Genomic DNA, 27,613 nt, shown 5'->3' on the forward strand with positions numbered 1-27,613 from the left:
GACCCTTGATCTACAGATCCCAGGCCTGGGGCAGGATCCCCGACTCAGTATTTTTCACAAGCTCCTGTGCTGACTCTAATGTGTGGCAGGGCTGTGAATCACCTGCCCTGGGTGATGCCTAGGTGCTTGTATTTTAGGGCGCTGAGACTGAGTGGTGGTGGCGGGTGGCGGGGGGAAGGCAGTGTTTACAAGTGAAGAAAGAAAGGTCACTAGGACTGCTCCGACTGTCTAGGCAGGCAAGAAGAAATGAGAACGTGGACTGGCAGCAAGAGAGATGGCGGGGGGGGGGGGGGAGGGCGGACGGGGAATGACCAGTGGAAACCACCACCAACACAGAACTGAGAGGATTTCCCTAGCGGTGGCTAGGGAAACGTAAATGAGGGTTGAGGAGGGGAGAGGCAAGGACGATCACAAGGTTTGGAGCCTTGGGCAGGACAGGGACATTTAACACATACAAGGACATTCTTACCTTCAGTTTTGGTGCTCCCACTCTCCCGGGTTCGTATGAACCAGCTTACCCGGGTCTGATCACTTCTGGGTGCAAGGATCTTCCAATCCTCTCACACAACAGCTAACACGTGTTCCTGGGCACCGTCACAAGCTTTACTGCCCTGCACTTTAGTCTCACGTGTCACCAAGAGATGGCTCTCCCTGTACTCTGTGCCAGGCGCCTGCTCCGTGCTTCACATTCATCACATTCATGACCTCCGTCACTTCTCAAACCATCCTGAGTGCTACTACCATCCCCATTGTTTAGAAGAGAAAACGGACACAGAGAAAAAAGTAACTTCCCCACAGTCATTTATAAGGAGACAGAGCAGCATTCAAAGCTAGACAGCCCTCCTCAGCACCAAGCTCTTAGCCACTACGCTACCCTGCAGCCTGTTGAAAGTGAGGCCACCATGAATCACTGTCTGTAATTTTTAGGCCAGTAAAAGATACAGGTTGTATTGGAAAACACTGCCTAATATCCAACTTGACTGTTCAAACTTCAGTGTTTCACCGAAGGGGATTTTTGCTGCTTGCTTGGTTTACTTTGGAAAATAAATTCAGATGATGTGATTTTTATTCTTTTTTTAATGCTAGAAATTTCTCTGTGCCCCTTTGGCAAATGAGGATTGCCGTAAGATGCCTTAAAACAATCCGTCAGGAAATGATCGCACAATTGGGCCAGTTCAGGCTGTGTCCTTCTCCTGAGATTTCTTCTGGGCCCTCTTCTGGACAGTCATTATGTAGTGACAGAAGCTGACGGACAGTGAAGGGAGGGGTCTTGCTCCTTACCTTAGTACAGACTCACATTCAACATAATCCACTACAGCCAAAACCCAGGTGATGCTAGTGGGAAGGTATGATACTGTGATTGACGGTTCAGAAGTCCGTATTTGGTCTTCCTCCCATTTCTGGTACAGAGCTCCTAAAACCCCTGGAATGTCCTAAGTGATGAACGCCACAGAGATGCCTTGCAGTACTAACGAGGTGACATTTGGACCGCACCTAAGGATGGGGGCTGGCTGCCGGTGATTCAGAGGATCGGGACTTTCACGCCCAGCCCCCCAAGCCCCACCCCTGACCTCAGTGGGAGAGAGGGGCTGAGTTCGATCACCAGTGACCAGTGATTTACTCAACCATGCTCTTGTAACGAAGGCATAAAAAACCCCAAAGAACTTGATTCAGAGAGCTTCCGGACTGGTGAACATGGGGCGATTTGGAGAAGGTGGAGCTTGGAGCAGGCATGGACGCTCCTGACGCTTTCCCCCAAATCTTGCCTTTTGCATCTCTTCTATCTGGTTGTTCCTGAGTTATATCCTTATATAACAAACTGGCAATCTATTAAACAAACTGTTTCTCTGAGTTCTGGGAGCTGCTCTAGCAAATTAATCAAACCATCAAATCCAAGGAAGGCGTCGTGAGGACCTCTGATGTACAGCCAGTTGGTCAGAAGTATAGTTAACAACTGGGACTTGCAATTAGTGTCTGAAGTGGAGGGCACGGGGTGGGGGGATGGGGTAACTGGGTGATGGACATTATTAAGGGGGGCACGTGATGTAATGAGCACCGGGTGTTATGTAAGACTGATGAATCACTGACCTATACCTCTGAAACCAGTAACACATTATATGTTAATTAACTGAATTTAAATTAAAAAAATAATAAAATGGAGGGCAGTCTTTTGGGACTGAGCCCTTCACCTGGGGGATCTGATGCTACCTCTGGGTCAGTAGTGTCAGAATTGGGTTGAACTGTAGGTCACCCGATTGGTGTCAGAGACCTGCTTGGTAAGGGGAAATACCACACACACCCAAACACACACCCCCCCACCACACCCACTGTTGACCAGAAGTGTTAGGTTTTCTACGCTCCCCAAAACCCTAAGGAACTTTGAGAAGCCTCCTTTCTCTGACAATCTCCTTCAAGCCCTCTGGTCACATCATATCCGAATACCATGTGGAAGTATGACAGCCATTTCTGTCTGTAGCTCTCTGGCTGTGTTACGAATGAAAAAAAGAAGTGAATCATGCAACGTATCCAATGCTTTTCTTACTCCACACTGAGTCTACCCCACACCTTCCCGCAAATTGTTCACAATAAACTCGTGTTTATTGAGTTCATTTATGTTAACAGATACAGGTCCCTTCAAATAAAAACAGATTTTACATTTATTATTAATGTAACATGCTATGTAAATGTACAGGAGCCTGAGGAAGGCATTCTAGTACCTGGCACAGCGCCTACTACAGTGTTTGTTAGTACTTAGCTTTCCTTTATTATGGCTTTTAAAAAATAGTTTTTAAAAAAGTGCATGATTCCTTTGGACCACTGTTCAGGAAAGTTTAGAGATAAAACCTTTCCAGTCATTTGCATACAGGTTCAGATTAGAAAAAGTCAAATACTGAGAGAAAATATATTTTCAATTAGCTCAATTTAAATATGGGGTCATTCCATGTAAATATCTCATCTGAATTTTCAGTGTTTCACTTATTTGATGTGCTCATTCCATTCCGCTAGGTCTTATTTCAGTACTTTCTCAACTATTCCAGATAAGATATAAAAAGAATTCAACCCCTGTCAGTTATTTTATCTGTCTTCATGCAACCAGGATGAGAAACTTCTGCTCTCTACACGAGTCACGATAATTCCCCCAATCCACTAGCAAGGAGAAAATAATACTGTAGTTCAGAATAAGGCCTGCATGGCTGTGAACTTGCAAATTCTGATTCCAGAGCACTTCATTTCAGCAAACAAGGCCTGATTCCTGTCAAAATTCAACCGTGGTTGAGAAACACTGAGGTCACAGATAGAGCCACAAATGCAGAAGTTATAGACACTGACTAAAGTACCCCCGGTAACGTGGCAGGGTTTTCAGGTGTACCTTTCCTTCAACAGCAAATGCACTCAGGAGGTTCAGGAGCATGGTTCAGTTTTTCTCAAAGCATTGTGACATTTGCTGAATCTTCTTCCACTAGGCCTGCTGAGACCAGAGAAACCGATCACATTTTTCAAGCATGCTTTGTATCAAGGCTCTGAAATCCGAAAGAAAAGAAACAGGTGCACTTAGTTTTCATTGTTTTTTCTTTATAAAAAACTTCTTAAAACCTACAAAGAATGAAAGGATTCAAAAAACTGACCGAGTCTGTGCATCAAAAGACACGGTCAATGGAGTGAATCATGTATCTGATAAAGGGTTAATATCCAGAATATACAAAAAATTCATACATCAAAAAAACAATGCAATTAAAAAATAGGCAATGGACATGAATAGACAGGTCTCCAAAGATGATATACAAACAGCCAGCAAGTGTATGAAAAGATCCTCAACATCATTAATCATTAGGGAAATGCACATAAAAACCACAGTGACTTCTCACCTCATGCCCATTAGGGACGGCTACTGTCAAAAAGAAAATAACTAGTGTTGGTGAGAATATGGAGAAAATGGTACACTTGTGCACTACTCGTGGGAATGGAACATGGTGCGACCCTTATGGAAAACAGTATGACAGCGCCTCAAAAAATTACAAATAGAATTCCATGTGTTCTAGCGATTCCACTTCTGGGTACACACCCAAAAGAATTAGAAGCAGGGTCTCAAAGAGACATTCGTATATCCGTGTTCAGAGCAGCATTACTCATAATAGCCACGAGGTAGAAGCATCCCCAGTGTCCATAAGACAGATGAATGGATAAACAAAACGTGGTATATCCACACCATGGAGTATTATTCAACCCTAAAAGGGAAGGAAATTCTGGCACATGCTGTAATATGAATGAACCTTGAAAACATTATGCTAAGTGAAATAAAAGCCAGTCACAAAAAGACAAGCACCATATGAATCCACTTATGTAAGATACTTATAATACAGTAGTCCTCCCTTATCCACAGTTTTGTTTTCTATGGTTTCAGATACCCATGGTCCACCATGGTCCAGAAGCAAATGATCCTCCTTCTGATATATCATCAGAAAGTTAGGAATAGCCTAACACTACGTCATAATGCCTATGTCGTTCACCTCAGTTCATCTCATCACATGGGCATTTTCTCATCTCACACCATCACAAGAAGAGGGGTGAGTACGGTACAGTAAGATATTTTGAAAGACAGAGAGAGAGGAATGGAGAGAGAGAGAAAGACCACATTCACATAACCTTTATTACGGTATGCTGTCTTAACTGTTCTATTTTATTAGCTATTATTAATCTCTTACTGTGTCTAGTTTACAAATTAAACTTCATCATAGGTATGCACGTATAGGAAACAACATAGTACATATATGGGTTCAGTAAATCCATGGTTTCAGATTTCCACTGGGGGTCTTGGGGAACATATCCCCCTTGGATAAGGGGAGACTACTGCAGTCAAAATTAGAGACAGAAAGCAGACAGGTGGTTGCCAGAAGCTGCACGGAGGGGGTAATGAGGAGTTGTTTAATGCGTAAAGTTGAAGTTTTGCAAGATGATATGGATATACTTAACACGACTGAACCAAACACTTAAAAATGGTTAAGATGGTAAATGTTACGTTACCTGTATTTTACCACGATGAAAACAAAAACCAAAAAAGTCCTGAGACAATTTGAACTTTGGTACTAGTAACTGTCTTTGAGAACTACTACATGTCAACTTTGGGTATTCACACTGATCTGCACAGTGTCTCGGTCATGACTGTGAAACACGTTACTTTAGGCTCATCCCTCAATCGCCTTCATCAGCAGATGAGTCTCAGCCCCCTCAGCTGTTAGTGACCAGCTGGGGCTGAATGATCTCTAAAAGCTCCATCCCCCTTCTGAAAATCTGTGAGCATCTACGTTCCCCAAGCCCCTGTGGAAAGGGCATGACAAGTATTACCTCTGCCTTTTCTCAGCAATCCTTAGGATATCGCAGGTTCTGGTAAACCTCTCTGACAGCTCCAGGGTCAAACCACATTCCTGTAGCAGTGACCAGGCCCGATCTGGGCCCATGGCCTTAGCTAACAGGAGTGCCACATTCTCCACGTTGATGGGGGGAGGCCCATCACTGAAGTTTCCATTTGGCGACTTCTGGGGGTTCGTGCTCTTGTTCTGTACGAGATGTAGCAGAAGCTTCCATTCCTCCACAGTCTCTGGGATCCAACCTACGCACACATACAGAAACACACACGTCGGCTCTAATGGCCCTTAGAACTCTGCCTGTGTATAGGAGATGGTCAAAACCGCTTGTGAAAACGTTTACTACCAAAACCTAAGAACGTACCTCATCATCCTAACACAAAGTTGCTTTCTGAACATTTGCTGAATAAATAATGATAAGGAGAAGTCACAAAATTAGTTCCAAAATTCTTCATTCACTTGCTCACTCAGGAATTTCCCAGGTATAGTCTAGGCTAGGCACCCAAGGTGCAGTGAGGGACCAACCAGACATGATGAGCCCTGCACTCTTGTGGAGCTCACAGTCTAGTAAAGGGGGCAGAACCTTAGATAAACACAGAGATAAATCTGTACGTATAAACTGGGCTCGGTGCGATAAAAATCAGGGAACCAGGGTCCCTGGGTGGCTCAGTCCTTAAGCATCTGCCTTCAGCTCAGGTCTTGAGTCCCACATCGGGCTCTTTGCTCGGGGGGAGCCTGCTTCTCCCTCTGCCTGCCACTGCCCCTGCTTGTGCTCTCTCTCTCTAATAAATAAATGAAGTATTAAAAAAACAAAAAGATCAGGGAACCATTAGAGAGAATGGCAGGTTTGGGGGAGGATCTGAGAAGGGCTCCATTAGGATGGGACAGGTAAGCAGAGAGTTTAAAGACCAGGCAAGCTTAGAGAGCACGTGCCTGTGGCTCACATACGGGCAGCTTGAGGTGGCAGGGCGTCAGGAACGGAAGGTGAAGGAGCCTGCATTTCCGGCAAAGGAAACATGGAAGGTCACTTGAGACAGGACAGACCTTGAATTCAAGGAACTCAAAGAAAGGCCTACAGTGCACAAAGGCCTGGATTTTATTCTGAATTCCACGTAAGGCGCTTCAAGGAGGAGAGCCACATCACCCAATTTTTGTAAAAGAACGCTTCTGGCTGCTATAGGGCAAATGGATTAAAGGTGGGAGAGAATGGAAACCAGTCGACTAATTCTGAGGTTACTGCCGCCATCTAGGCAAGTAGCTAGGACCGGAGCTGGTGGTGGAGCAAAAGTTAAGTACACAGATCTACATTTGGCAGTAAAACCAACATGCCTTGAAGAGTGATTAATATGAGTTATGGGGAAACAGAAGTGTCTAGAAAAGACCCCCATTTAATATACCAAGGGTAAGAACAGCTGCTATTATTACTTTACCAAAATATTCAGACTATCTGGGCAGAAAAGATTTTAAGTGATACTTATTTTCTTTATGCTTCCCGAATTTTCAGTGTTTATCTATTACAATAAACATCGTGTTGTAACTTGAAAAATATAAGCCATGTCTATCTTAACTATTCTGGTTATTTTTCAGGAGCGTATCCATGTCTACAGCTCTAGTCCGGCAGAACCACCTGGCCCTCTTCTTCATTTCTGAAACAGATGATCTCAGTAATTTTTGCAATAGTTGGGACATCAGAAGCTAACACTTGCCAGTCAATTGGCTTCCCTGCCCTGTTCGAACTTTCCCTCTCCTACACCAACAGGGCTGAACAGGCTGTAGGTCACACTGCTGAATAAAGGACCCCGATGTCACGCACTTGGCATCTTTGCACTGAGACGAATAAAGCAACACTACAGAACAGCCAAGACAGAGTCTCAGGCCTCAGATATCAGTGTGTCAAAGCGTGGCCTTCTGATTATCATTTTATCTTTGTTGGATTGATGAAAATTTTAAAAAAAAAATTATTTTTTAAAGATTTTATTTATTTATTTGACAGAGAGAGCGATAGCGAGAGCAGGAACACAAGCAGGGGGAGTGGGAGAGGGAGAAGCAGGCTTCCCGCTGAGCAGGGAGCCCGATGTGGGGCTTGATCCCAGGACCCTGGGATCATGACCTGAGCCGAAGGCAGATGCTTAGCGACTGAGCCACCCAGGCGCCCCCCAAATTTTTTTTAATTATCTAAATACCTGTGAAGGCTTAGGAAAAGCTGACTGCCAGTCCACTTTAAGTTCATTTGGATGATATCTAACTTTTGGCTGTGTAAAAGCCTAGTGCTGAGAGAAGAATCTGAACACAAACTTTAGAGAGAGTCAGACCTGGGCCTGAACACTTGCTCCACCAGTGGTATGGCTTTGGGGAAACTGACTCTCCTTCCTCTAGGCCTCAGTTATGACTTCTGTAAAACAGAAATAACAGGAACTACGCCAACGGCTTGTTATCTCATTTAAACGGCAAACGAAAAAGGACCTAGCAAAGTGCCTAACGCACAGGAAGCATTCGTTAATAGAAAAGTTATTATGATTTCATAATATACTACGTGGTATAGATAAACGAACAAAACAAACAAACAACAACAACAAAACAAACCTCTAGGACGCCTGGGTGGCTCAGTTGGTCAAATGTCTGCCTTCGGCTTGGGTCATAGTCCCAGGGTCCTGGGATTGAGTCCTGCATCGGGCTCCCTGCTCAGCGGGGAGCCTGCTTCTCCCTCTCCCTCTGCCCCTCCCCTTGCTCCTGCTCTCTCTCACTCACTCTCTCTCCAATCAAATCTTAAAAAACAACAAGAAAAAACAAACCTCCACAAATCTGACAGCTAGCTGGAATTATAGAATTACATACAGGATCATCAAAATGTTCACCAAATTTCTTTATTGAAAAGTCTGCAGTGACTTCTAAAATAGTACAGCCAAGAGTAACCAGTTGGGATTTACATACCATTGTCCCCTTCCATCAGGCTCATATCATTTAGGCACACAATGTTGGTGAAGGCCTCTCTTCTTCTTTCCAGCTCCAAACAAAGAGAAAGATATCCAGGCCAGAAACTTTAATTTAGAGAACCAAGTGGAAGAAAGGAATCAAAACAGTGAATTTATCTGGAGCTGTGCTGTCCAATAGAGTAGATGCTAGCCACATGTGGCTACTTAAATTTAAATTAAGTAAAAAGTTCTTCAGCTGACCAATCCATATTTCAAGCTTTCAATAGCCTAAGTGGCTAGTGGCTACCATATTGGACGATGTAGTAGAATATTTCCATTATCATAGACAGTTCTATTAGACAGCCCCATCTGGAGTGTTTAAGAAAAAAAAGAATAAAAGCTAGAGATAAATACTGACATTTGAGGCCAAGCACCAATTATGAAATATGTAACCTTAAATACTTTATAAACTTTCAGATTTCTCCCCCAAATATGCAAACTATGGAAGTTTTCCTTGACTCTTCGCCCTCCTTCATTTGCTATACCCGTTGTCTTTAAGTCTCACTACATTTTTCTGCAGAATGTCCCATTTCTTTCTCATGTATGACACCAGAAATGATCTCCAGAAAGCTCCATTTTTATCATGTCATTTTTGTACCAAAGTCTAAAAGGTCTCTACTGATAGCTAAATTCTTCTGATGAGCTTTCAAGGTCCTACATGATCTCATCACCCACCACACCCGACTAGTCTCATCTCTTATTATCAATGAACAAATATGTATCAAGTACCTACCACGAACTGAGGCATTATGAGGAAAAAGGAAGACACAGGTCCCTAGCTCCAGAAGATGATAATCCAGGTGGAGCCATAAGGTAACACGGCCAAGCAATAAAGAACCGATACGTGGTCCAGACAAAAAGCAATGTCAGTTTCTCCTGCTCCTGATGTTTCTCTCGCCTGCCCTGCCCTCCTCTTGGGCTCCTTTATCAATACAAATCCTGTCCAGCCTTCAGGGCTTTCACCTCCAAAGTCTCACCCCCTCCTGAAGTCCTTCACCAGCACTTCTACTGAGCACATTCTGATCTCTCCCTTCTTGAGAACCCTGCATCAATTGTAACTTATCACACAGTCTGGTGCTTAATTAAATACCACCTCAGTGCCTGAGAACTGGGGCTAGCTACTAAGGACCAGGGGGAGAGAGGAATTAGCAAGGGCCGTCTCTTCTACACAAAGAAAAAATATGCACAAAATTTAAAAAGATGTTTACTCTACTATCACTTAAAACAAAAGGTACTTTTCCATAGTAAAGAGAATTCCCAAATGATAAAGCATACCAACTCAAGTCCTTTGCTACAGAGCTATTAACTAAGATGATTCTAATCTTAACTTCAGCTTCTAAAAAATTCTCACTTACCCATGAGACTTACAGATGTCAGTCATTTTCTCTTTGGTTGTAAAATCTGCAGGTAGTTTAATGAGATGAAGCATCAGCTGGCTATAACCCCACGAACACAAGTGTGAATGAGGCCTGTGAAATGAAAAGCTCTCAGTAAATGGAATAGGAAATACATTCTACAAAATGTTTATTCATCATCTAATAGGTAAGAACAGAGTTTAATTTTATTTGTTCCATTACTATTGTATTTTTCAAACATTTCTACTTGCCTTTTGAAAAATTAAAAATAGCTATTTTTCCTATACAAATACCTGTTTATTTTTTATTCTATTTTTTTTTTAAAGCTCTTTATTTATTTGTCAGGGAGAGAGAGCGCGCGCACAAACAGGGCAAGGGGCAGGCAGAGCAGGCAGAGGGAGAAGCAGGCTCCCCGCCGAGCAGGGAGCCCGATGCGGGACTCGATCCCAGGACCCTGGGATCATGACCTGAGCCAAAGGCAGATGCCCAACCGACCTTTTTTAAAGGCCTTCTTTATCACCAGTCTACAGTGGTACTTGAAATTTCTCTGTGGTTCTGTAAACATTTGGTGCTTGCTTGCTTGCTTATATGTCCTTAAAGTTTTGGGAATAGTTTGCTGGTTGACTGAGGTTATTAATCACAATATTCAAATATGTAATTTTAATTTATGTCAATTCTGTTTTTCCAGTAAAATCGATTACCTGTTTATTTTTTAAAAATAGACATTTTAAGTAATCAAAAGCAAAGGAAAGAAGCCTATAATTCATTCATCACTCACAGACAGCCATTGTATGTCCTTCTAGAGCTTTTGTCTAGGCATATAAGATAGGCACTTTGGGGGGCTTTTAAAAAGCTTCTCCTAGAGGAAAACACAAGGAACATTTCTAATACATTACATGTATCAGTGCGTATTTTTTTATGAATAGTTTTTTTTCTTAGTCCCAAATCAAGCTATGTCTAGAAATTTTCCAGGAAAAAAACATACAATTTTCTCCCTCTAATACAGATTGAATCATCAAGGACTCTTAATGTGGATCCATGAAAGAGCTTCAGGGGGTCAGTTTAACCTGAAATCATGTGCAAAATTGTGCAGGGATATGCATTTTTCTGAGAGGAATCATCAGATTCTTGTAAGATCTGTAAGTCCAAAAATGTTCAGAACCACTAAGAAGTACACTCAGTCTCATTACTATCGTGACTTGAGTCAGTCTCTTCCACAGCTGTTCCTGAAGAAAGCCCAGAATGCTACATGTGAATAAAGCCATTTCATTCCAGAAGAACATCACAGCTTAGACAGAGAACTTCTGTACCTGGGGTTTCCTTCATTGTCCATCGTGCTTGTGCTTGGGGGAGCATCGTGGGACACGGCCCAAAGCAGCCAATCCAATCTCAAAGACTCTGGTTGTAGAAGGGACTCAAGGAAGGATGGCCTAAAAGAAAGTTGGAGACAAAATCACCAATCTTCACGCTGAGAAAAGAGACCTAAAATGTGGGAATGTGAAGAAAATGTTATTAGGGGATCAAAATAGTAGATGAAAATGCTCTGCTACAAGATGTCTAGAAATGCAGGTGAAAATCTGACAGCCTTTTAAATGAACAGGTGAGCTCAAGATAACAAGGAAAATGTCAAAGGGCCAAAAAAACGAGGGACAGAGAGAGGAAGGAGGCCAGTATGGCACATGTAAATCAATCAGAGGAAAAAAGGTGGTGGTGGTGGGGGGGGGGGGATGTTGCTACTTTCAACAACCAAGGGCCATGCAGAAATAGGCAATGAGGCCTCAATCTAAAAAAGCAGCAAAGCTGGAACTGAGATCCACAAAAAGATGAGACCCCGCAAAAAGCTGGGATGCTATCAACAAGGAGGTGGCAATAAATCCACTCACCAGCCCAGACAACAAGGAAACTTACCTGTCTTAGCGGAGGACCTGAAGCAGGGCTTTAAATTTACTCTGATCATCTGAGAATCCCTGGGGGGGTGGGGGGGGGGGGGAAGAGAATGTGGTCTGCACACATTTACAGTGCGTGCTGTGGACTGTGACAGAAGGGTAATGACTGTAATCATCCTCTTCCATAGTAGGGGCCTCAGCTCGGTGGCAGTTGGCAGTAAAAACGTTACAATGGCTTCTAAAAGGGAAACAATGCCCTATCAAAGCAAAGGGGAGTCTGCAAATGTTCTCGCCTTCTCACCGTTGATCTTCAGGCCCCGATTTCACCAGACTGTCTAAATAGGCCAAAAACTGAGCAGGATGATGATGACAAAGTTGCATGACATCCGAAGGCAAAACAGATGGGTAAAACCTGATTAAGGACCGAAGGGCAGATTCTCCAAACTTCTCATACAACCTGCATTTAAAAACAAGTTAGTCCCCAACTTCAGTGAGATGATGTAACTTGGTTACATGTCTAAGCACTTATTAGAAATAAAAATAACAAGGCAACTGAGTAAAACTTTAGAGATTAAGACACAAAAAAATACGCGCTTTATTCATATAAACAACATATATGACAACTTACCGGGCAGCATAAGCAATCAACAAAGGATTGTCAAAGGGAACTGAATCATTCAATAACTAATCATGTTGGTAAGTCTCCTTCTTCCATCTCCATATATGCAGGATTGGAACTTGCCATTTCTGAAAGATAAAGCACACCTTTTCCTTTCATCTCATAGCTATAAATATTCAGTTCATGAATACATTCATTCAACAATCATCAGTCATGGACCTCCTGGGTGCCTGGCACAATGTTTAAGCAGTGAAGGACAAAAAAAAGAACAAGACACACAATCCCTACTTTTAAAGACCTTAAACTCAAATTGGGAGGCAAAGCACATTTTAATTTTTTAAACAAGAGAAGAACACATAACCAATATATAAGCCACTATCACCCTCAAAAAAGGTAACATATATTAGAATATATGTGTTATATACTAAATCAATAGAATATATATATCTGTGTATATATATATATATGTACACACGTATATATACAGTATATATCATCAAGGCCAAATTTGTCATTTTTCCTAGAACCAGTGCCCTCTAGCCCATCTGTTTGAACAAAATAAAGTTAAAATTTCACCTATTTTTAATAAACATCAGTTACAGCCAAGTGTGAGTGACGATCTAGTTAAAACTACTTGTAGTTTAAAGTATATATATATAATAATACACACACACATGAATCTACAGTGAGGTTTTTGTTTTTGTTTTTGTTTTTTTAAAAGATTTTATTTATTTATTTGAGACAGAGAATGAGAGAGAGAGCACATGAGAGGGGGGAGGGTCAGAGGGAGAAGCAGGCTTCCCCCTCTGAGGGTTTTTTTTTTTTAAGATTTTAAGTAATCTCTACACCCAACGTGGGGCTCAAACCTACAATCCAGAGATCAAGAGTTGCATGTTCCACCGACTGAGCCAGCCAGGAGCCCCTAAAATGAGTTTTTTGAAGTAGTTTTCAACTGGCTCTGAAGACCATTCCCCAAGAACAGTTCCAAAAGCTGTTTTCCTTAACTACATCATTAGCAAAAAGGTGGAACCTGTTCAGATCATTTCTAAAAACCCAACCTTGCATTTCTGATACATGGTTTTTAAAAATCATTTTTCCCCAGTTTCATTATTGCGCCTATTTGATTGTGTCAGGCAGTAAGTACTTGAACAAATTCAGAGAAGGCAACCATCATTTACAGCTGGAGATGTGAGGGCAAGCTTTATAACTGGGTGGGGGCTAAGCCAAACATCTCCCCCTAAATTCAAGCAAGCAGCTGCATCATCTCAAAGTACCCAACCCACTGGCTCTAGCCAGCTCTGGTTACAAGTTAACAACCCCTCAGGCTGATCATACTCTTTTCAGGTTGGGTGTGATCACATAAGAGACAGATATTGCAAAGTTCCAGTAAGTAACAACGTGAAAAAAAAAAAAGTAATGTGAAACATAATAATGTGAACCTACTGGAGGAGAAATAAATTTTCTTATTTCATGTAAAAGACAGTCTACCTCAACTCAGAGAAAGACTGAAATCATTTCTTATGCTTTTAACTGCTAAATGTGAACTGAAGCAGAACAATAACTACAGATCATGTTTCTAGAAAACTTGAAGATCTTTAAGTCAGACAATATAAAAATGTATCTGTACTTGTGATTGTTAACTTTTGATAAATCAATTATTCAAAAACGGGTCTATACAGTGGAAAAAGCATGCATGGTCTGAAGTATGAGAGCCGGTTTCCATAGGAGGATGACACACACTTTCAGTCACGTGTGAAATGGAGACTGCTGTTAATCCACCAAAATCCCTGAGACGTGCAAGCTCTTCACCCGTACCATTCCCTTCCTTCTAGACACCTGGATAGCTTACATTTCCCAGTCTCTTTCACAGGTAAGGAGACCATGTGATAAAATTCTCACCAATGGAACATGAACAGGAGAGATGTCAGGCATTACAAGGTCAGGCCCCTAAGAGGGCATAGCATGTTTGCCCGTTCCACATGCATTCCCCTGGACACAGCAATCCATTCTCAATCACAAGCCCACAGGAAGATGGAGTTCAAAGAAATGGAAGAAACTTAGAACCCTGGATTACCACATGGAAGAGAGCTTCCCACTGACCTGGAACCTGTCCTGGAGTGACAGGAGCAAGAAATGAACTTCTATTGTATCCGAGTTATTAGGAGATATTTACTACAGCAGTTTAGCCCACTCAACTATTACAATCTCTCTGTGCCTCAGTTTCTTCACCCATTAAATGGAATAACACCACCTACTCTGAAGACACTTGTAAGGAAGAAATGAGATGATGCCTATGAAGTGTTTAGCATGATATCTGACGCACAGTAAGTACTCAATAAATGGCATAGATTATCTCAGCGTTAGTACATTACATAAAGGATTTTCTTGTTTTTATATATCTGCATTTATAGAACGTTTTACTTTAACCCCAACTTCTCCAACATTGCTATATACATTTTCTGAGTATGACTGTGAGAGAAATAAAATGAATTTCTTATAATACCATTGCAAATGAAACCAATGTTTGAAGAAGTATTAAAAATTAAGAAACTGAGGGGGAAACGGAATGGAGGTTGCCCAGAATAGAAGCGATTTTGTACTTAAGTCTTTTTCTTTAAATGTGAAAATGCTAAGATGCTATTGTTCTCTACACTAATTTCTATTTGATAAGGCAATCTGATTATTACCTGTCAATCCTTCAATAAAAGTATCCCAAACACAAGGACTGCAGGCGTAACCAAGCTTGATACTCTCCTTTGCTCTTTTCAAGTCCAAGAGAAAAAAGTACTTCTTTATGAACTGGCAAGCCAGAATTAGGCTTCCCAAAGACTAATGTAGAGGGGCCACTGAGAGACAAGGCGCAGAGGCAGAGAATGCGACAGGACACAGGTGACTGGGCAGTGAAGAGATGGGGACACAGAGAAGTCTAGAAATAGCAACAAAACACTTGGAGAGGCCTCAGCATGCTGAGAGTGAGAGGCGGAGACAGTGTGAGAGGTCTTATCTGCCGTGCTGTGGATATCAAAGGGGAGAGCCCATGCAGACCCTATACGCCCTGGCAGATTGGAGACCCCGTTATTGGTGAGGGGCCAGTCAGGAGACAGAAACCAGGCAGTAATTTGGAGGGGCTGGTTAACATAAAGAATTATTATATAGTTGCAGAAGATTGGCTATTAAGGGATAAAAACGAAGGATAATTCAGGACGGGCCCTCACAAGGCTGCCATTAAGGTCTTGTTAGAAAGTGTGTGGCCATGGTCCTTTGCTTGGCAGAGAAAGTTTGCTGGGTGCCACAAGTCAAAGTTGATGAACAAGAAGGCCCCCACTGAGGTGACAACAAAACTCGCCAGATGTTGCTGATGTCACTAAGCCACCATTTCCTGACATGTTTTGTTCCCGGGAGCTTTTGTAGAGCAGTGCAAATAAGGTGGAGAAAAACTGCCTTGGACCCGTTCCTCAGATGGCAGGGACAGAAATTGGTTTTCATTGGATTTGGAGGTGCTGAGAAAACAACAGAAGATCAAGGTGGCAGTGGCCGGAGCTGGATGCCACAGTCCCGTCCTCCCACGGCTGGGTTCCCTGCCCCCAGGAACAGAGACCACCGAGGAGCAAAACAAAGGGAACCAGACGCTGAGGACAGAGAAGGTAAGAGGACCCCACGGATGGCAGTGAGGGGCCTGGACACGGAAGGACCTGGAAATAGCACCCGTGCAACCAGAGGGGCCTGGACAGGGGAGCGGGTCTGATCGGGGAGGGGTGGGTGTGGGGCGTCTGTCCTGTGTCATGCTGAGATGGTCCCCCTACACCAAACCCGGGGGCCCGGGCTCCGCCCGCACGGGGGTGTCCATCCATCTCCCCTGGGGAACAAACGAGCAGTCCTTACACCCAAGACTGAGTAACACACACTTTTCAATAGTCAATCTCTTCAAGCATTTATTAGACACCTATTAGGTGTCCTCCACCAGCCCCCGGGGACAGAGAACTCAGTGACTGGGTGTCCCTGCCCTCAGGGGACTCACAGCCCAACTCCTGAGGGCAGAACAAAGAGGAAGCTCAGTACTTGTCAGGCAGGCCAGGGGGTCGGAAGTAGTTGGGGTCTTTGCCACTCCGGCCCCATTCATTGGCAGCCTGGTCAGCCTTTGAGTCCTCCACTCCGTGGCCACTGTCTCCATACTTAAAAAGGTCTGTGACTCTCTGAGAATTCTCTCTGGCATCGCTGGAATGGAGGGAAGCAGGTAAGAGATTAATCAGGGGCTGATGAACAACACCTCCACCCTTCCTATCTCTCCTCTTTCCAAGAAACTAATGAATCTACAAGAGGCCAGGTTTAGAGACGCTAAACACTGATCATTTCTGGGTACAGCCCAACTCAGCCTGGCAGATCCCCTTGTGCTGGGGAACCAGCACCCATGGGGGAGGGTGGAAATCACAGCTTGGCATGCTCAGCTCACCCATCCTTCCAACCCCAGCAGCTATGTTACCTGATCACTTTAGCAGCCCAGGCACCCCCAGGGCCCCTTTGTGCAGCATCATAGTTCCCCCGGGCATGAAAATATTTGTCGGAATTTTTGTAATTGGCTTCTCTCATGTCAGAGTAAGCTCTCATCATGTCTCTAGCCCCTGAAAGGAAAGAAAATAAAAGTGATCATCTCCTGGCAAAACAGAGAAAAATTTTCCTCCCAATGATTCTAAGATTTCAGTCTTTTGACAAAAACCTTTGAGATTATACTGGCTGAGATACATATTCCTTTACTTTTCACTCCCCTGGGTTAATGTTAGGAGAATCACACCGGGTGCAAGTTTTCTTCTTTTGATTCCATTCTAAGTACTGTTGCTACTTGGTTTTTGGCTGTGTGTGATGTGTATGAACAAGAGGGGGATGGTCTTTAAGGGATGCTTCGTTGTGCAATGAACCTCTACCTGGAAAGGGCAGGGAACCCTCTGACTGGGGCGTGAGGACAAAGGCAAGTCTGAGGGAGGCTGCTGACCCGGAGGGCTCCCAACCTAGTAAAGGGGAGCGATTCAGCGCTGTGGGCAGCGTGAAGACAGCTCAGTTCTGTGTACATCCGAATGTCTGGGGCAAATGTGGCACCAGGAGACTGTCAGAACTCAATCATCAGGTGATAAAGGTGAATTCTCCCAAGAGAGCTTCACAGCATCAAATGCAGAGAAAGGGCAACTACCCCAGCTCTAAAGTTCAGCGTTCTCCCCAGGAAACTGAAGAGTATTGCCCTCTACACAGTGCTTATGCAGACAAACTGAGAAAATACACGTGTAACTTCTAGAAGGTTGTAGGTGCTCACTATGCTATCACTTCTCTGGGCCTTAGGAAGGCTGGGACAAAAACAGTAAAGGGACTAGGCTCAGAGGAAGACCGGAGAGTTACTGACTGAAGGAATCCGATCAGGCTACAATAAGATGAAGACTTTCAAAAAGTAACTTAATAAGCAAAAGAGAAAAATCTACTGTCAAGTTGTAATCCTAGTTTAATATCCATGCGATCCCTTATCTCCATTTTATGCATTTATTAATTCTGGTGTTTAGAAAGAGCATTCTTATTGAACCTACTCCCTCCAAGTTACAGATTTAAATAGGTGGCTGGAGGCCCCTTGCTTACGAAGTCCTTCCAAAATGCCTGACATACTGGTCCCTTGTGGGGGCAAAACTGGAGGCAGTGGTTCCCAAGCTTGAGTGGGCACAAAAAGCCCCCGGGGTGCTTGGTAAAGGCCAGATTTCAGGCTCAGCCCCGAAATGATGATTCAGCAGAGGGGGGTGTGTGCTCCCAGCATCTGCATTTCACAAAGCACCCCAAGCCCCAGGCGATTCTCATGCACGCGGTCCTAGAACAACCCTTTGAAAAACCTTGACCTAAAGATGGAAACACATTTGTAGTGGTGCCTGTGAGAATTTAGAAAGGAGTGACAGCAAACTCTTAAAACAGTCATCAGTGACTCTCACAGAAAAAGAAAAAGAAAAGAAATGATTTTGTGAAATACACAAATCTTGCCGCTGAGTCTGACTACTGAGGCGCATGTCTCTTGCTCTCCTGCGCAGCCAGGTCTCAGGCCCGCAGAACCTGCATCATGGAATCCTTGTGCCTTTCGTTGCGGGGAGAGGAGCTCTGCAGAGTGGCCTTCCGCCTCTCCCACAGCCTGACTATCTGCCATTCACTCAGATAAACAAGAGGGTTGTGTGTTCCCAAACCCCGCAGTCGGCCATGCGCTCTCTGCTGTGGGAGGCAGGACAGTCCTGTCCTAGCAAAGTCTGGGGGGGCTCCACCACTGGGGTGAACCCTGCTCTGCTTGAGGACTTTGTCAGACGCTTCATCTCTTTGTGCCTCAGGTTCTCTGTTAAGGGGTGATGGTGCCTACATCGCAGGATCACAGATTAAAACCTGAGGATGAAAACCAGTTCATCCATCCACGTGAAGCTCTTAGAACAGTGCCTAGCACGGGCCAAGCTCCGTTCATCTTGGATGGGATGACTAAGTGCACAAGTTTGAGGCACCCCTTCCTGGCTGCCTGAGACCCAGCCATGAGCTGTCCCTGCTTTCCCACTAGGCGGCACTCGACTCCCACTTGTAGGAAGGGAGCCGGCACCCTGGACCCCACATCTATCTCTTCCTGCTCCTGCTGCAAGTTGAGGCCCAAACTTTATGTGACCTCCAGCCTGGGGATCTCCATGGAAGAGTGCACTGCCGCCCAGAAAAGCCAGGGGTGGAAGGATAGGACACCTGTGGTTTAAGGGGAAAAGCCACACGCAGTAAGTAAGCCCTAGAGACTTAAGGCACAGTATAATGAGCACCAAACAATATTGTATCATAATTATCAAACGTGCTATAGCCTAGAATTGAAGTATTTCAATGACTAAAAGGAAAGGGAAATTATGTAACATGAGAGAGGTGCTAATTATAGCTACAAAGGCAATCAGATTGAATATAGGAATGCATCAAATTAACACGACATACACCTTAAACATACATGATGTTATATGTCAGATACAGTTCAGTTAAAAAATCAAGAAATAGAAAGCCTGTGAAACTGCTATCTTGAAAACCACACTTCTTCGCGTCCCACTTGCGGCCTTTGCCCTGTGTGGATGTGGCCTCTGCTCTGGGGAATCCTGGAGGGAGGCCAGGTGCGGCCTCCCCCTGACCCCCATGCTTTGGGCCTTACCTTGACCAGCTTCCCTGAGGAAGGTTAACCAGCTTTGGCTGCTGACGCCCAGGACCAGGGAGCACAAGAGGATGCCCAGGAATAGCTTCATCCTGCTGCAGAGTCAAAGAGACACACAAAGATGATAGGTGTTTAGTTTTGCTTTGGATTGGTTTTTTCGGGGAGTAATGTTGATCCGATCTTGTATTCCAAAACTAAGCCACACTCAATAGTATCTATATCTGTAGATCTACACACACATACACACACACACGTGTGTACATATATACCTGTGTATGTACATATATGTGTATGTATTATATGTAGAAAGAAGTAGACAGTGCGTATACATATATTAGGCAGGTGATACGCAGATACATAGAGAGAATTCCAGAGGGTCCACGTGTCCATTTCCACTTGCCTCATTGGAATCCCAGTATGAGAGACTGCACTGCGCTTCTAATATAAACCACTTTCCCTTTCAGGCATCACCTGTGGCCCTGACACCCACTGTAAAGAAAGCTTCCAAAGAAGCATCTGGGCATTTTGTGACCATATACCAGTCTGTCGAATGAGATGAGTGAAACAATGCACAAACCTTTGCAGAATGCCTGCTCTACCCATCCCTGAACTCTCACCGAGGAAGTGCACGACTAAATCCCAGTCCCAGAAAGTATTCACATCTGCTGAATCCTAATTGTCAGGCTAGGAGATGCAGGAAGGAAGCAGAGAGCTGGGACATAGCGCAGGAATGCCGTGGGGAACGGGAGTCTGCAAAGAGAAATCGTGTTGGAAAGTTCTAGTACCTCACCTTTGGCTGTTGCTTCCCAAGGAGGCTCCTGGTGAAGCTGAGCTGCCTGCCCCTCCTGCCTGCTAAGGGTGCCCACAGTATATATACTGACGCTTTGCTAGGGGAATGAAGCGGAAGCCAGGTTTGAAGCAAAACACTGAGATTTGGGAAATTCCCCTTGGCCAGAACACAGCATCCAGAATATCGGCCTCTTTCTTCATGTCCATCTAATTTCCCAGGTTGTGCAATCTGGCAGCTTCCAGGAATGTAGCAAACGTGGGGTTTTCTGCCTGTTTTCAGTCTCACTCTTGGTGAGGAAAGGTTTCCTTCCACACACAATAATGTATTGACAATGGGTGTGAAGAGTAATCAATATTAGAAAAGAGATTTGATTGTCTCAAGAATGAGAGCGTAGAAGCCCAATGGAAGAGCAGTCTCCATTGAAGGAAGAGATAAGGATAAGCTGGGACCCCAGGGAGCAGGAGAAGGACAGGAAGGACCAACAACCAGGAAAATAAAGCTTCCAGCACTCAGTGGAGTGGCCTGGATGCTGGAAAAAGGAGTCCTTCAGACTGGAGTGTATTCATGATCAGTTGCTGGGGGAGCTCCTAATGGCAGGCTTAAATGGAGGACACGCTGGTCCAGGAACATTGAATTTCTTTGTAGACATTTGCTACAGTGTCACAGAGAAATGATCCATCCTAAAAATGATCAGAAAATCGCCCACTGGCTGCTAAATTATGAGAATAGAAGATTCAGGAGAAAGTTGGATGCCCGACAAGAACATACGGAACAACTGTTTCAGCTGGAAAAGCAGGACTGGGCTTTACTATGTGAGTTTAGGAGGATTATGGTGGGAAGAAATTGCATGCAGACGGTATCAGTGGGATGGAGGCCCTCGTCCACTCACCTACCCCTTCCCTGCCCCTGTTTGTGAAAGGGGAAGTTTAGAGGTCATCGGATTTCCCTGGAGAAGAGAGGATGGTGCGTGTGTGATGTGGTAGCAATGATGGGGGGTCCAGAGGACTGACCTGGTCCATGACACACTGACCTGGGGCCCCGGGCTGGAAGCCTAAGGAAGTAGGGCCAGGAAGGCCCAGCCCAGGGAGTGCTAGCTCAGGGGTGTGGCCTGGGGTGCATCCTGGAGACAAGCAAAATGAGCAGGCATTTCAGATGCAAGACAAGTGCCTCCAGGGCTGATGCAAGCAAATCATGGAGACTGGACAGCCCAGAGGTTGGAAGATGCTAAGTAGTAGCCAGGAAGGAGGTAGGACTCGAGCTCCACCAGGAACCCAGAGCAGAAGCAGGAGGCGGACTTCTGATTTGTCACAAGACTAGAGGAGTTATGGGTAGGAGACTGCAAAGGGGAGGCTGACCCAGGATGAAGCCAATCAGGCAAGGATTCCACTAGTGGGAGGGAATCACCGTCTTAGGTTGGAGCCTGCCAGCACTAGGAGTGATGCCTCTTTCTGGGTCTGGGTCTTATTTGAATAACTGTAGGTACAACGAGATGAGAGGTGTAGGGCAGACAACTGTCAAAGGTTCCCTCTGTCCCTGTGGTTCTTATCCAGGGCAATGCTGAGCAGCATTTGGACATTCCCCACACAAATCATTCCCTGGGAAAGGTGGGGTCACTGAGGTCTGCCCAGTCTGGGACCCTGAGCTGTTTTGGCTCCCTTGGTCCTAGGAGTAGACATGTGGGGAGAAGGGCAAGTGTCAACCCTCCAGAGCCAGTGGTGAAAGGGAGTTTGGGGGCTGCTTCCCAGGGGAGGCCATGTGATGCCCATGCCCCTCCTCCCAGGCTCCCCAGGGCAGAACTCCTGGGCCAGTGATCCCATCCTGTGACAATTCTTTTACTCCCTTGGGGCCATTCCGTGCTGGAAAGCCCTCCCCACTTTCAGACAGCATTCCAGTCATTCCCTTCTTTGATAGAAACATTACAGAGAGCGCACGAGGACACTTTCTAGACCCACGAGGAACTCCTCACAGGGGCTTGGGCAAGCAAGGCATGGTCTCTTCCTTTGTTCCGTCACGTAGTCTCTCTTTCTGGAAGAGACACTGAGCTCCCTGCAGGGCCAAGCTTAGAACAATAAACAGGAGGGACTGGGAGCGATTTCCCTTGTGTCTCCTGCCAAAGAAAGATGTTGGCACGGTGGTATCAGATCTCCAGGCCTTGGAGAGATCTCCCGAAGTCTGCCATGAGTCGCTGTGTCCCGGACTCCAGAGACTGTGTCTGTTGGGCCTATTGTGCCAACTTTGTTAGTAGTGAGAAGCCCTTTCCCTCTCAGAAGTGACCTGGTTTCCAGAAGACCTGAGACGGTCCCCCTCCTCTAATAGGGCCGTGTGACCAGGCTGTGGAGAGGCCTCAGAGACCTCCCTTTTCTCTGTTACATGAATTTAAGTGGATGAGAGGAACACCAAGCCTATGAAGAGCCAGAAACCAAAGTTAGAAAAGACGCCCCACAGGGTACCGTGATCAAGCGAGGATGGGAGGCCTAGGGCCCAGACTCAGAGGGCCAGCCGAAAGAATGATCAACAGTTTCATGAATTTCAAATGAGAAGAATAACGTAACGTTACCTACCTGCGAGATTTGCACGTATAAGAAAGAAAAATTTGGTGATTCAAATGATGCAAATATGTTCTGAGCACTTGGAAAGTACTTAATACACTGAACTCTTCTGGCTTAGCCAAGACAACTCATAGTACTTTATACATTGCGGGAGACAGGAAGATTATTTAATAAATTGTACGGAGGCCACACATCATGAACACTTTAATAAGTAAGATTACCAAGCAAAGTTCTATCTTTAAAGATCCTGGTTTAGGGGCTCCCGGGTGGCTCAGTCGGTTGGGCAGCTGCCTTCAGCTCAGGTCATGGTCGCGGGGTCCTGGATGGAGCCCCTCATTGGGCTCTCTGCTGGGCGGGGATCCTGCTTCTCCGTCTCCCTCTGCCTGCAGTTCTGCCTACTGTGCTCTCTCTCTGTCAAATAAATAAATAAAATCTTTTAAAAATTAAAAAACAAAATAAAGATCCCGGTTGAAATTTTCAGGACACAGCAGCATTCTTTCACGTGTTTGAAAGTGTTATTTCTGGGTGTCTCTGAAGATCCCTTTGTTAGAAAGAACTGTGGGGGGGCACCTGCTTGGCTCAGTTGTTAAGCATCTGCCTTCGGTCAGGTCGTGATCCCAGGGTCCTGGGATCCAGCCCCACATCGGGCTCCCTGCTGGGCGGGAGGCCTGCTTCTCCCTCTCCCACTCTCCCTGCTTGTGTTCCCTCTCCCGCTGTGTCTCTCTCTGTCAAATAAATAAATAAAATCTTTTAAAAAAATGTGTATCTTAGAAATAATGGAATATGCTATTACAATGTAAACTTATACAGGTCCCCTCTCATTATATTTCCCAGGAAGAAATAATGGGCTTTGAGCTATTGTTCATCACCAGGTGTGCCGGCAGTGCTCCTGAGCTGAAGTTGAGCTTCAGCCCGGCACCCCCAGATGTGCAGGGCCTCCCCAGAGAGGAGCAGGTGTACCCACGGCTGCCCCTGACAGTGGCCCATGTTCCAAGCCCCGTCTCTGGATAAGGTGTCGCCCCACCTGGCGCAGCCACTGCCCCTCCCCAACCTCAGTGTCTCTCTAGTAGACCCCCAGAGTGCCCGAGGGCCCCTTCTCTTCCTGCCCGGGCCTCTTCTACAGGGTCCTGGGCGGGGGGGGATGTGACCAGGCGGTGCTGATCCCACAGGCCTGCCCTGCTACCTCGTCGTCAGCCCTGGGGCTCACGCGATCTGGCTGCTTCTTGGATGCTCTCCCTAGGACGTGGGGTACGTGGGGCCTCTTGGTCCTCAGCTGTGGGACAGGGAAGAACCTCACTCTACAGCCTGCTTTTCAAACTCGGGTGCCAAGGGACCCCTTTCACAATTCTCTGATTTCCCGAGCTTGGTTTTTGAAATCTCTAGTTAGGGGAACGAAAACTCAGGTGTATTCTGAGAAGAAAGTATATGTGTACACACAGTTCATGATTTAGGGCGTGCTGTCAAAGCATGCTGTTTAACACATGTTTGCAAAGCCTCCTGTCAATGACCCACTTGTCCCTTGGCCGAAAGAGCTGGGCAAAGTGACAAGAGCTCGAGGCTGGCCAGAGGGCCTTGTTCCCAAATGACCTGACGTGGGAGGGAGCCGCCCTGCTCAGGGATCTTTCCTGAATCCCCTGCAGGCACCGACTTAGGAATGTCCGAGTAGTCTGACAGGGCCTTTCAAAACCTCCAACTCACTGCCTTGTCGGGAAAGATGCTTGCAAAACTCACTTATCCATCCATTCACCCATTCACCACCTATTGAACGAGCTCCCAGAATGCGGCAGGAACTGAGCCGGGCCCTGGGAACAGAGCAGGTAATGGCACGGAGGACTTCAGTGCTCCTGTCCAGGGAGCACCTCCGTGGGAGAGCCATTATTAAGCTCTGCATGTTTGCTAAAATGGAATTAAATTATATCGTACATTGACTGGTCGGTGTGCTAGCCTCCTGCCCAGTTCAGGTGGCAGGTGCTTAGCAGATGGCGAAGAATCCAAGTGCTGCCTCCCGGCGGACGGGATTTGAATGTCAGCTTCGCCACTGATTTGGTGGCAGGTAAGAGTAGAAACGAGGACAGATGCTCATGAGAAGTTGTTCAGGGACAAAGCAGAATATCAGATGATAATTCTTATATCCCCGCCTTTGCTTACGTATTCCTATATGTACATACACTTAGAAAATAGGCCAGAAGCCAAACAGGAAGGTTCTAGGAGGTTCTCCCCGCCCCCCCCCCCCCAATCCAGGCTGATGAAATTTGCACTGCTTTTTCTTTTTCTCTTTATACTTATTTTGTATTTTTCACGTTTTCTTCAGTAAACATGCCCATTCAACTAAGGCTCTTTAGACTTGACTATATTCTAGGCATTATCCTAGGCGCTGGTTGTTAAAGGTGAGAAAACCAACAACCCAGTTCCTGCCCTGATTGGGATTCCAGTGTTGAGATAAGGAGAAGCTGCAAATGTCCAGTCATCATGTGATTTACATGCATGTGCCTTTCTCCTTCATCACACCCCCCACAACGGTAATGTGCAAATACATCCATACACATCAATGGTGTATCCACATCAATAAAGATTATAATGAGATACAAATTGGTCAATGAGTCAGGGTGCCATGTAAAGATATAGAATGGAAGATAAGAGGAAAGGGATGTTGCTGATGTCCAGGTTCCACATTCCATCTGTTAACAATCCTACTCTGACCTTTTCTCTCCCATGTGATTCGGTTTTGTCCTAGGCCTGCCTGTCTTTCAGGGCAAACCCATATTATTCCAGAACTGGGCCTTGAAAACCACAGGCCCTGCTGATCTCTTGTGAAGGAAGTTTCCTCAGCACAAGAAAGAAGAGTTGCCCTCTCCTGCAGCTGCAGGAATCGGATAGGATAATAACAACTGTATGCAGGGAAGTTACTGCCCACAAAGGAGTGTTCTGAAGTAACAACAACGTTACTTCAGACGTTGTTACTTCAGAGGTTGTTACTAGGTCCCATGAGAGCAACCCTCTAGCATTTTATTTACTATTTAGACATTAACGTGTGTCTTTGGAAAAAAAACCTTTTTTTGATGGAAGCTCTTAGACTGGGAACATGGGGAGCCGGATGCTGCAGGGGGAGGAGGGGACGTGGAGCTGGTGGGCACACGGCTGGTGGGCGTTGGGGCCGGTGCCATCCCGGAGGACTGAGTGACACTTCACGGTGACATAAGGACATGCATCCCCAGCAAGCATTCGTTGATACACAAGGCATTCTGCCGATGTCATGCTTTCTGTTCTAATACATGTAACATGACTGCTTCTTGTTGTTGTTTTTAAATTTTTTAAAAAGATTTTGTTTATTTATTTGAGGGAGAGACAGAGATAGCGAGAGAACACTCGTGGGGAGGAGAGGGAGAAGCAGGCCCCCAGGTGAGCAGGGAGCCCAACACGGGGCTCGATCCCAGGACCCTGGGGTCAGGACCAGAGTTGAAGGCAGACCTTTAACCTACTGAGCCGCCCAGGTGCCCCTGGTGTCTTATTTTTAATCATTTTTTCTATTTGGTTATTTCCAGTATGGAGAAATGTGGTTGGTTTTGGATCAAGTGTTGGGTTATATCATTCAATTCCCTTATTAATTCTAGCAGTTTGTTGATTGTGGGTTTGGGGGGTTGCTGGTTATGCTATCTGCAAGTGATGACAGTTTTCTCTCTGCCTTTCCAATCCCTGTATCTCTTCTTTCTTTTTATATTCCAAGGTATTCTCTATGGCTTCCAGAACGATGATAGACTACAGTGGTGATAGTTGGCAATCTTCGCTCATTCTAGATCCTCAGAGAAATGGATGACATGTTTTCCATTAAATAATAGTTTCCTATCACTTAATCTATACATTTAAGAAAATTACCTTTGATGTTTAGTTTCCTGAAGGATTTTTTTGAACATAAATATGTCTTGAGCTTCCTCAAATGATTTTTTTATCTATTGAGATAATATTAGTTATCTTTTTTAGGCCATCAATTGACATAACATTACTATCTTTTTTACACCGGTTGATATCATAATGTTGACCTCTTTGTGCAATCCAACAATAAATACAGTCAATAGTGAGGCATTTTTTTTTTTTCCCCAGGTTTTCACTTTCTTTTTTTTTTTTTTAATTTTTTTATTCTTATGTTAATCCCCTTACATTACAACATTAGTTTTAGATGAAGTGTTCCATGATTCATTGTTTGTGCACAACACCCAGTGCTCCATGCAGAATGTGCCCTCCTAAATACCCACCACCAGGCTAACCCATCCTCCCACCCCCCTCCCCTCTAGAACCCTGTTTGTTTTTCAGAGTCCATCGTCTCTCATGGTTCGTCTACCCCTCCGATTTCCCCCACTTCATTCTTCCCCTCCCGCTACCTTCTTCTTCTTCTTCTTTTTTTTTTTCCTTAACATATATTGCATTATTTGTTTCAGAGGTACAGATCTGAGATTCAACAGTCTTGCACAATTCACAGCGCTTACCAGAGCACATACACTCCCCAGTGTCTATCACCCAGTCCCCCCATCCCTCCCACCCCACTCCCCACTCCAACAACACTCAGTTTGTTTCCTGAGATTAAGAATTCCTCATATCAGTGAGATCATATGATACATGTCTTTCTCTGTTTGACTTATTTCACTCAACATAATACCCTCCAGTTCCATCCACGTCATTGCAAATGGCAAGATCTCATTCCTTTTGATGGCTGCATAATATTCCATTGTATATATATACCACATCTTCTTTATCCATTCATCTGTCGATGGACATCTTGGCTCTTTCCACAGTTTGGCTATTGTGGACATTGCTGCTATAAACATCGGGGTGCACGTACCCCTTCGGATCCCTACTTTTGTATCTTTGGGGTAAATACCCAGTAGTGCAATTGCTGGATCATATGGTAGC

At 44.9% G+C, this 27,613-nt stretch overlaps 1 protein-coding gene and 1 pseudogene across 2 annotated transcripts; both read right to left on the reverse strand.

The window, feature by feature from the left end:
• Positions 1-323: 323 nt before the first annotated feature.
• On the reverse strand, positions 324-15,581 carry LOC135362336 (BLOC-2 complex member HPS5-like; annotated as a pseudogene). Its single transcript, XR_010406896.1, has 10 exons — positions 15,561-15,581; positions 14,883-15,024; positions 12,205-12,323; positions 11,878-12,033; positions 11,001-11,120; positions 9,691-9,804; positions 8,295-8,401; positions 5,344-5,608; positions 3,371-3,521; positions 324-737 (listed from the first exon to the last, which is right to left on the reverse strand). The product of XR_010406896.1 is annotated as a BLOC-2 complex member HPS5-like (transcript).
• A 519-nt stretch (positions 15,582-16,100) lies between these two features.
• LOC135362351 (serum amyloid A-2 protein-like) lies at positions 16,101-20,228 on the reverse strand. Its single transcript, XM_064576773.1, has 4 exons — positions 20,160-20,228; positions 19,370-19,464; positions 16,676-16,814; positions 16,101-16,410 (listed from the first exon to the last, which is right to left on the reverse strand). The coding sequence occupies exons 2-4, from the start codon at positions 19,458-19,460 to the stop codon at positions 16,248-16,250; spliced, it is 393 nt and encodes a 130-aa protein (XP_064432843.1). The 5' UTR covers positions 19,461-19,464; positions 20,160-20,228; the 3' UTR covers positions 16,101-16,247.
• Between the last annotated feature and the right edge of the window lie 7,385 nt (positions 20,229-27,613).

Source organism: Mirounga angustirostris, unplaced genomic scaffold (genome assembly GCF_029215605.1).
Source record: "Mirounga angustirostris isolate CCGP_5_RB_7025 unplaced genomic scaffold, mMirAng1.0.hap1 SCAF_13, whole genome shotgun sequence".
NCBI lineage: Eukaryota > Metazoa > Chordata > Mammalia > Carnivora > Phocidae > Mirounga > Mirounga angustirostris.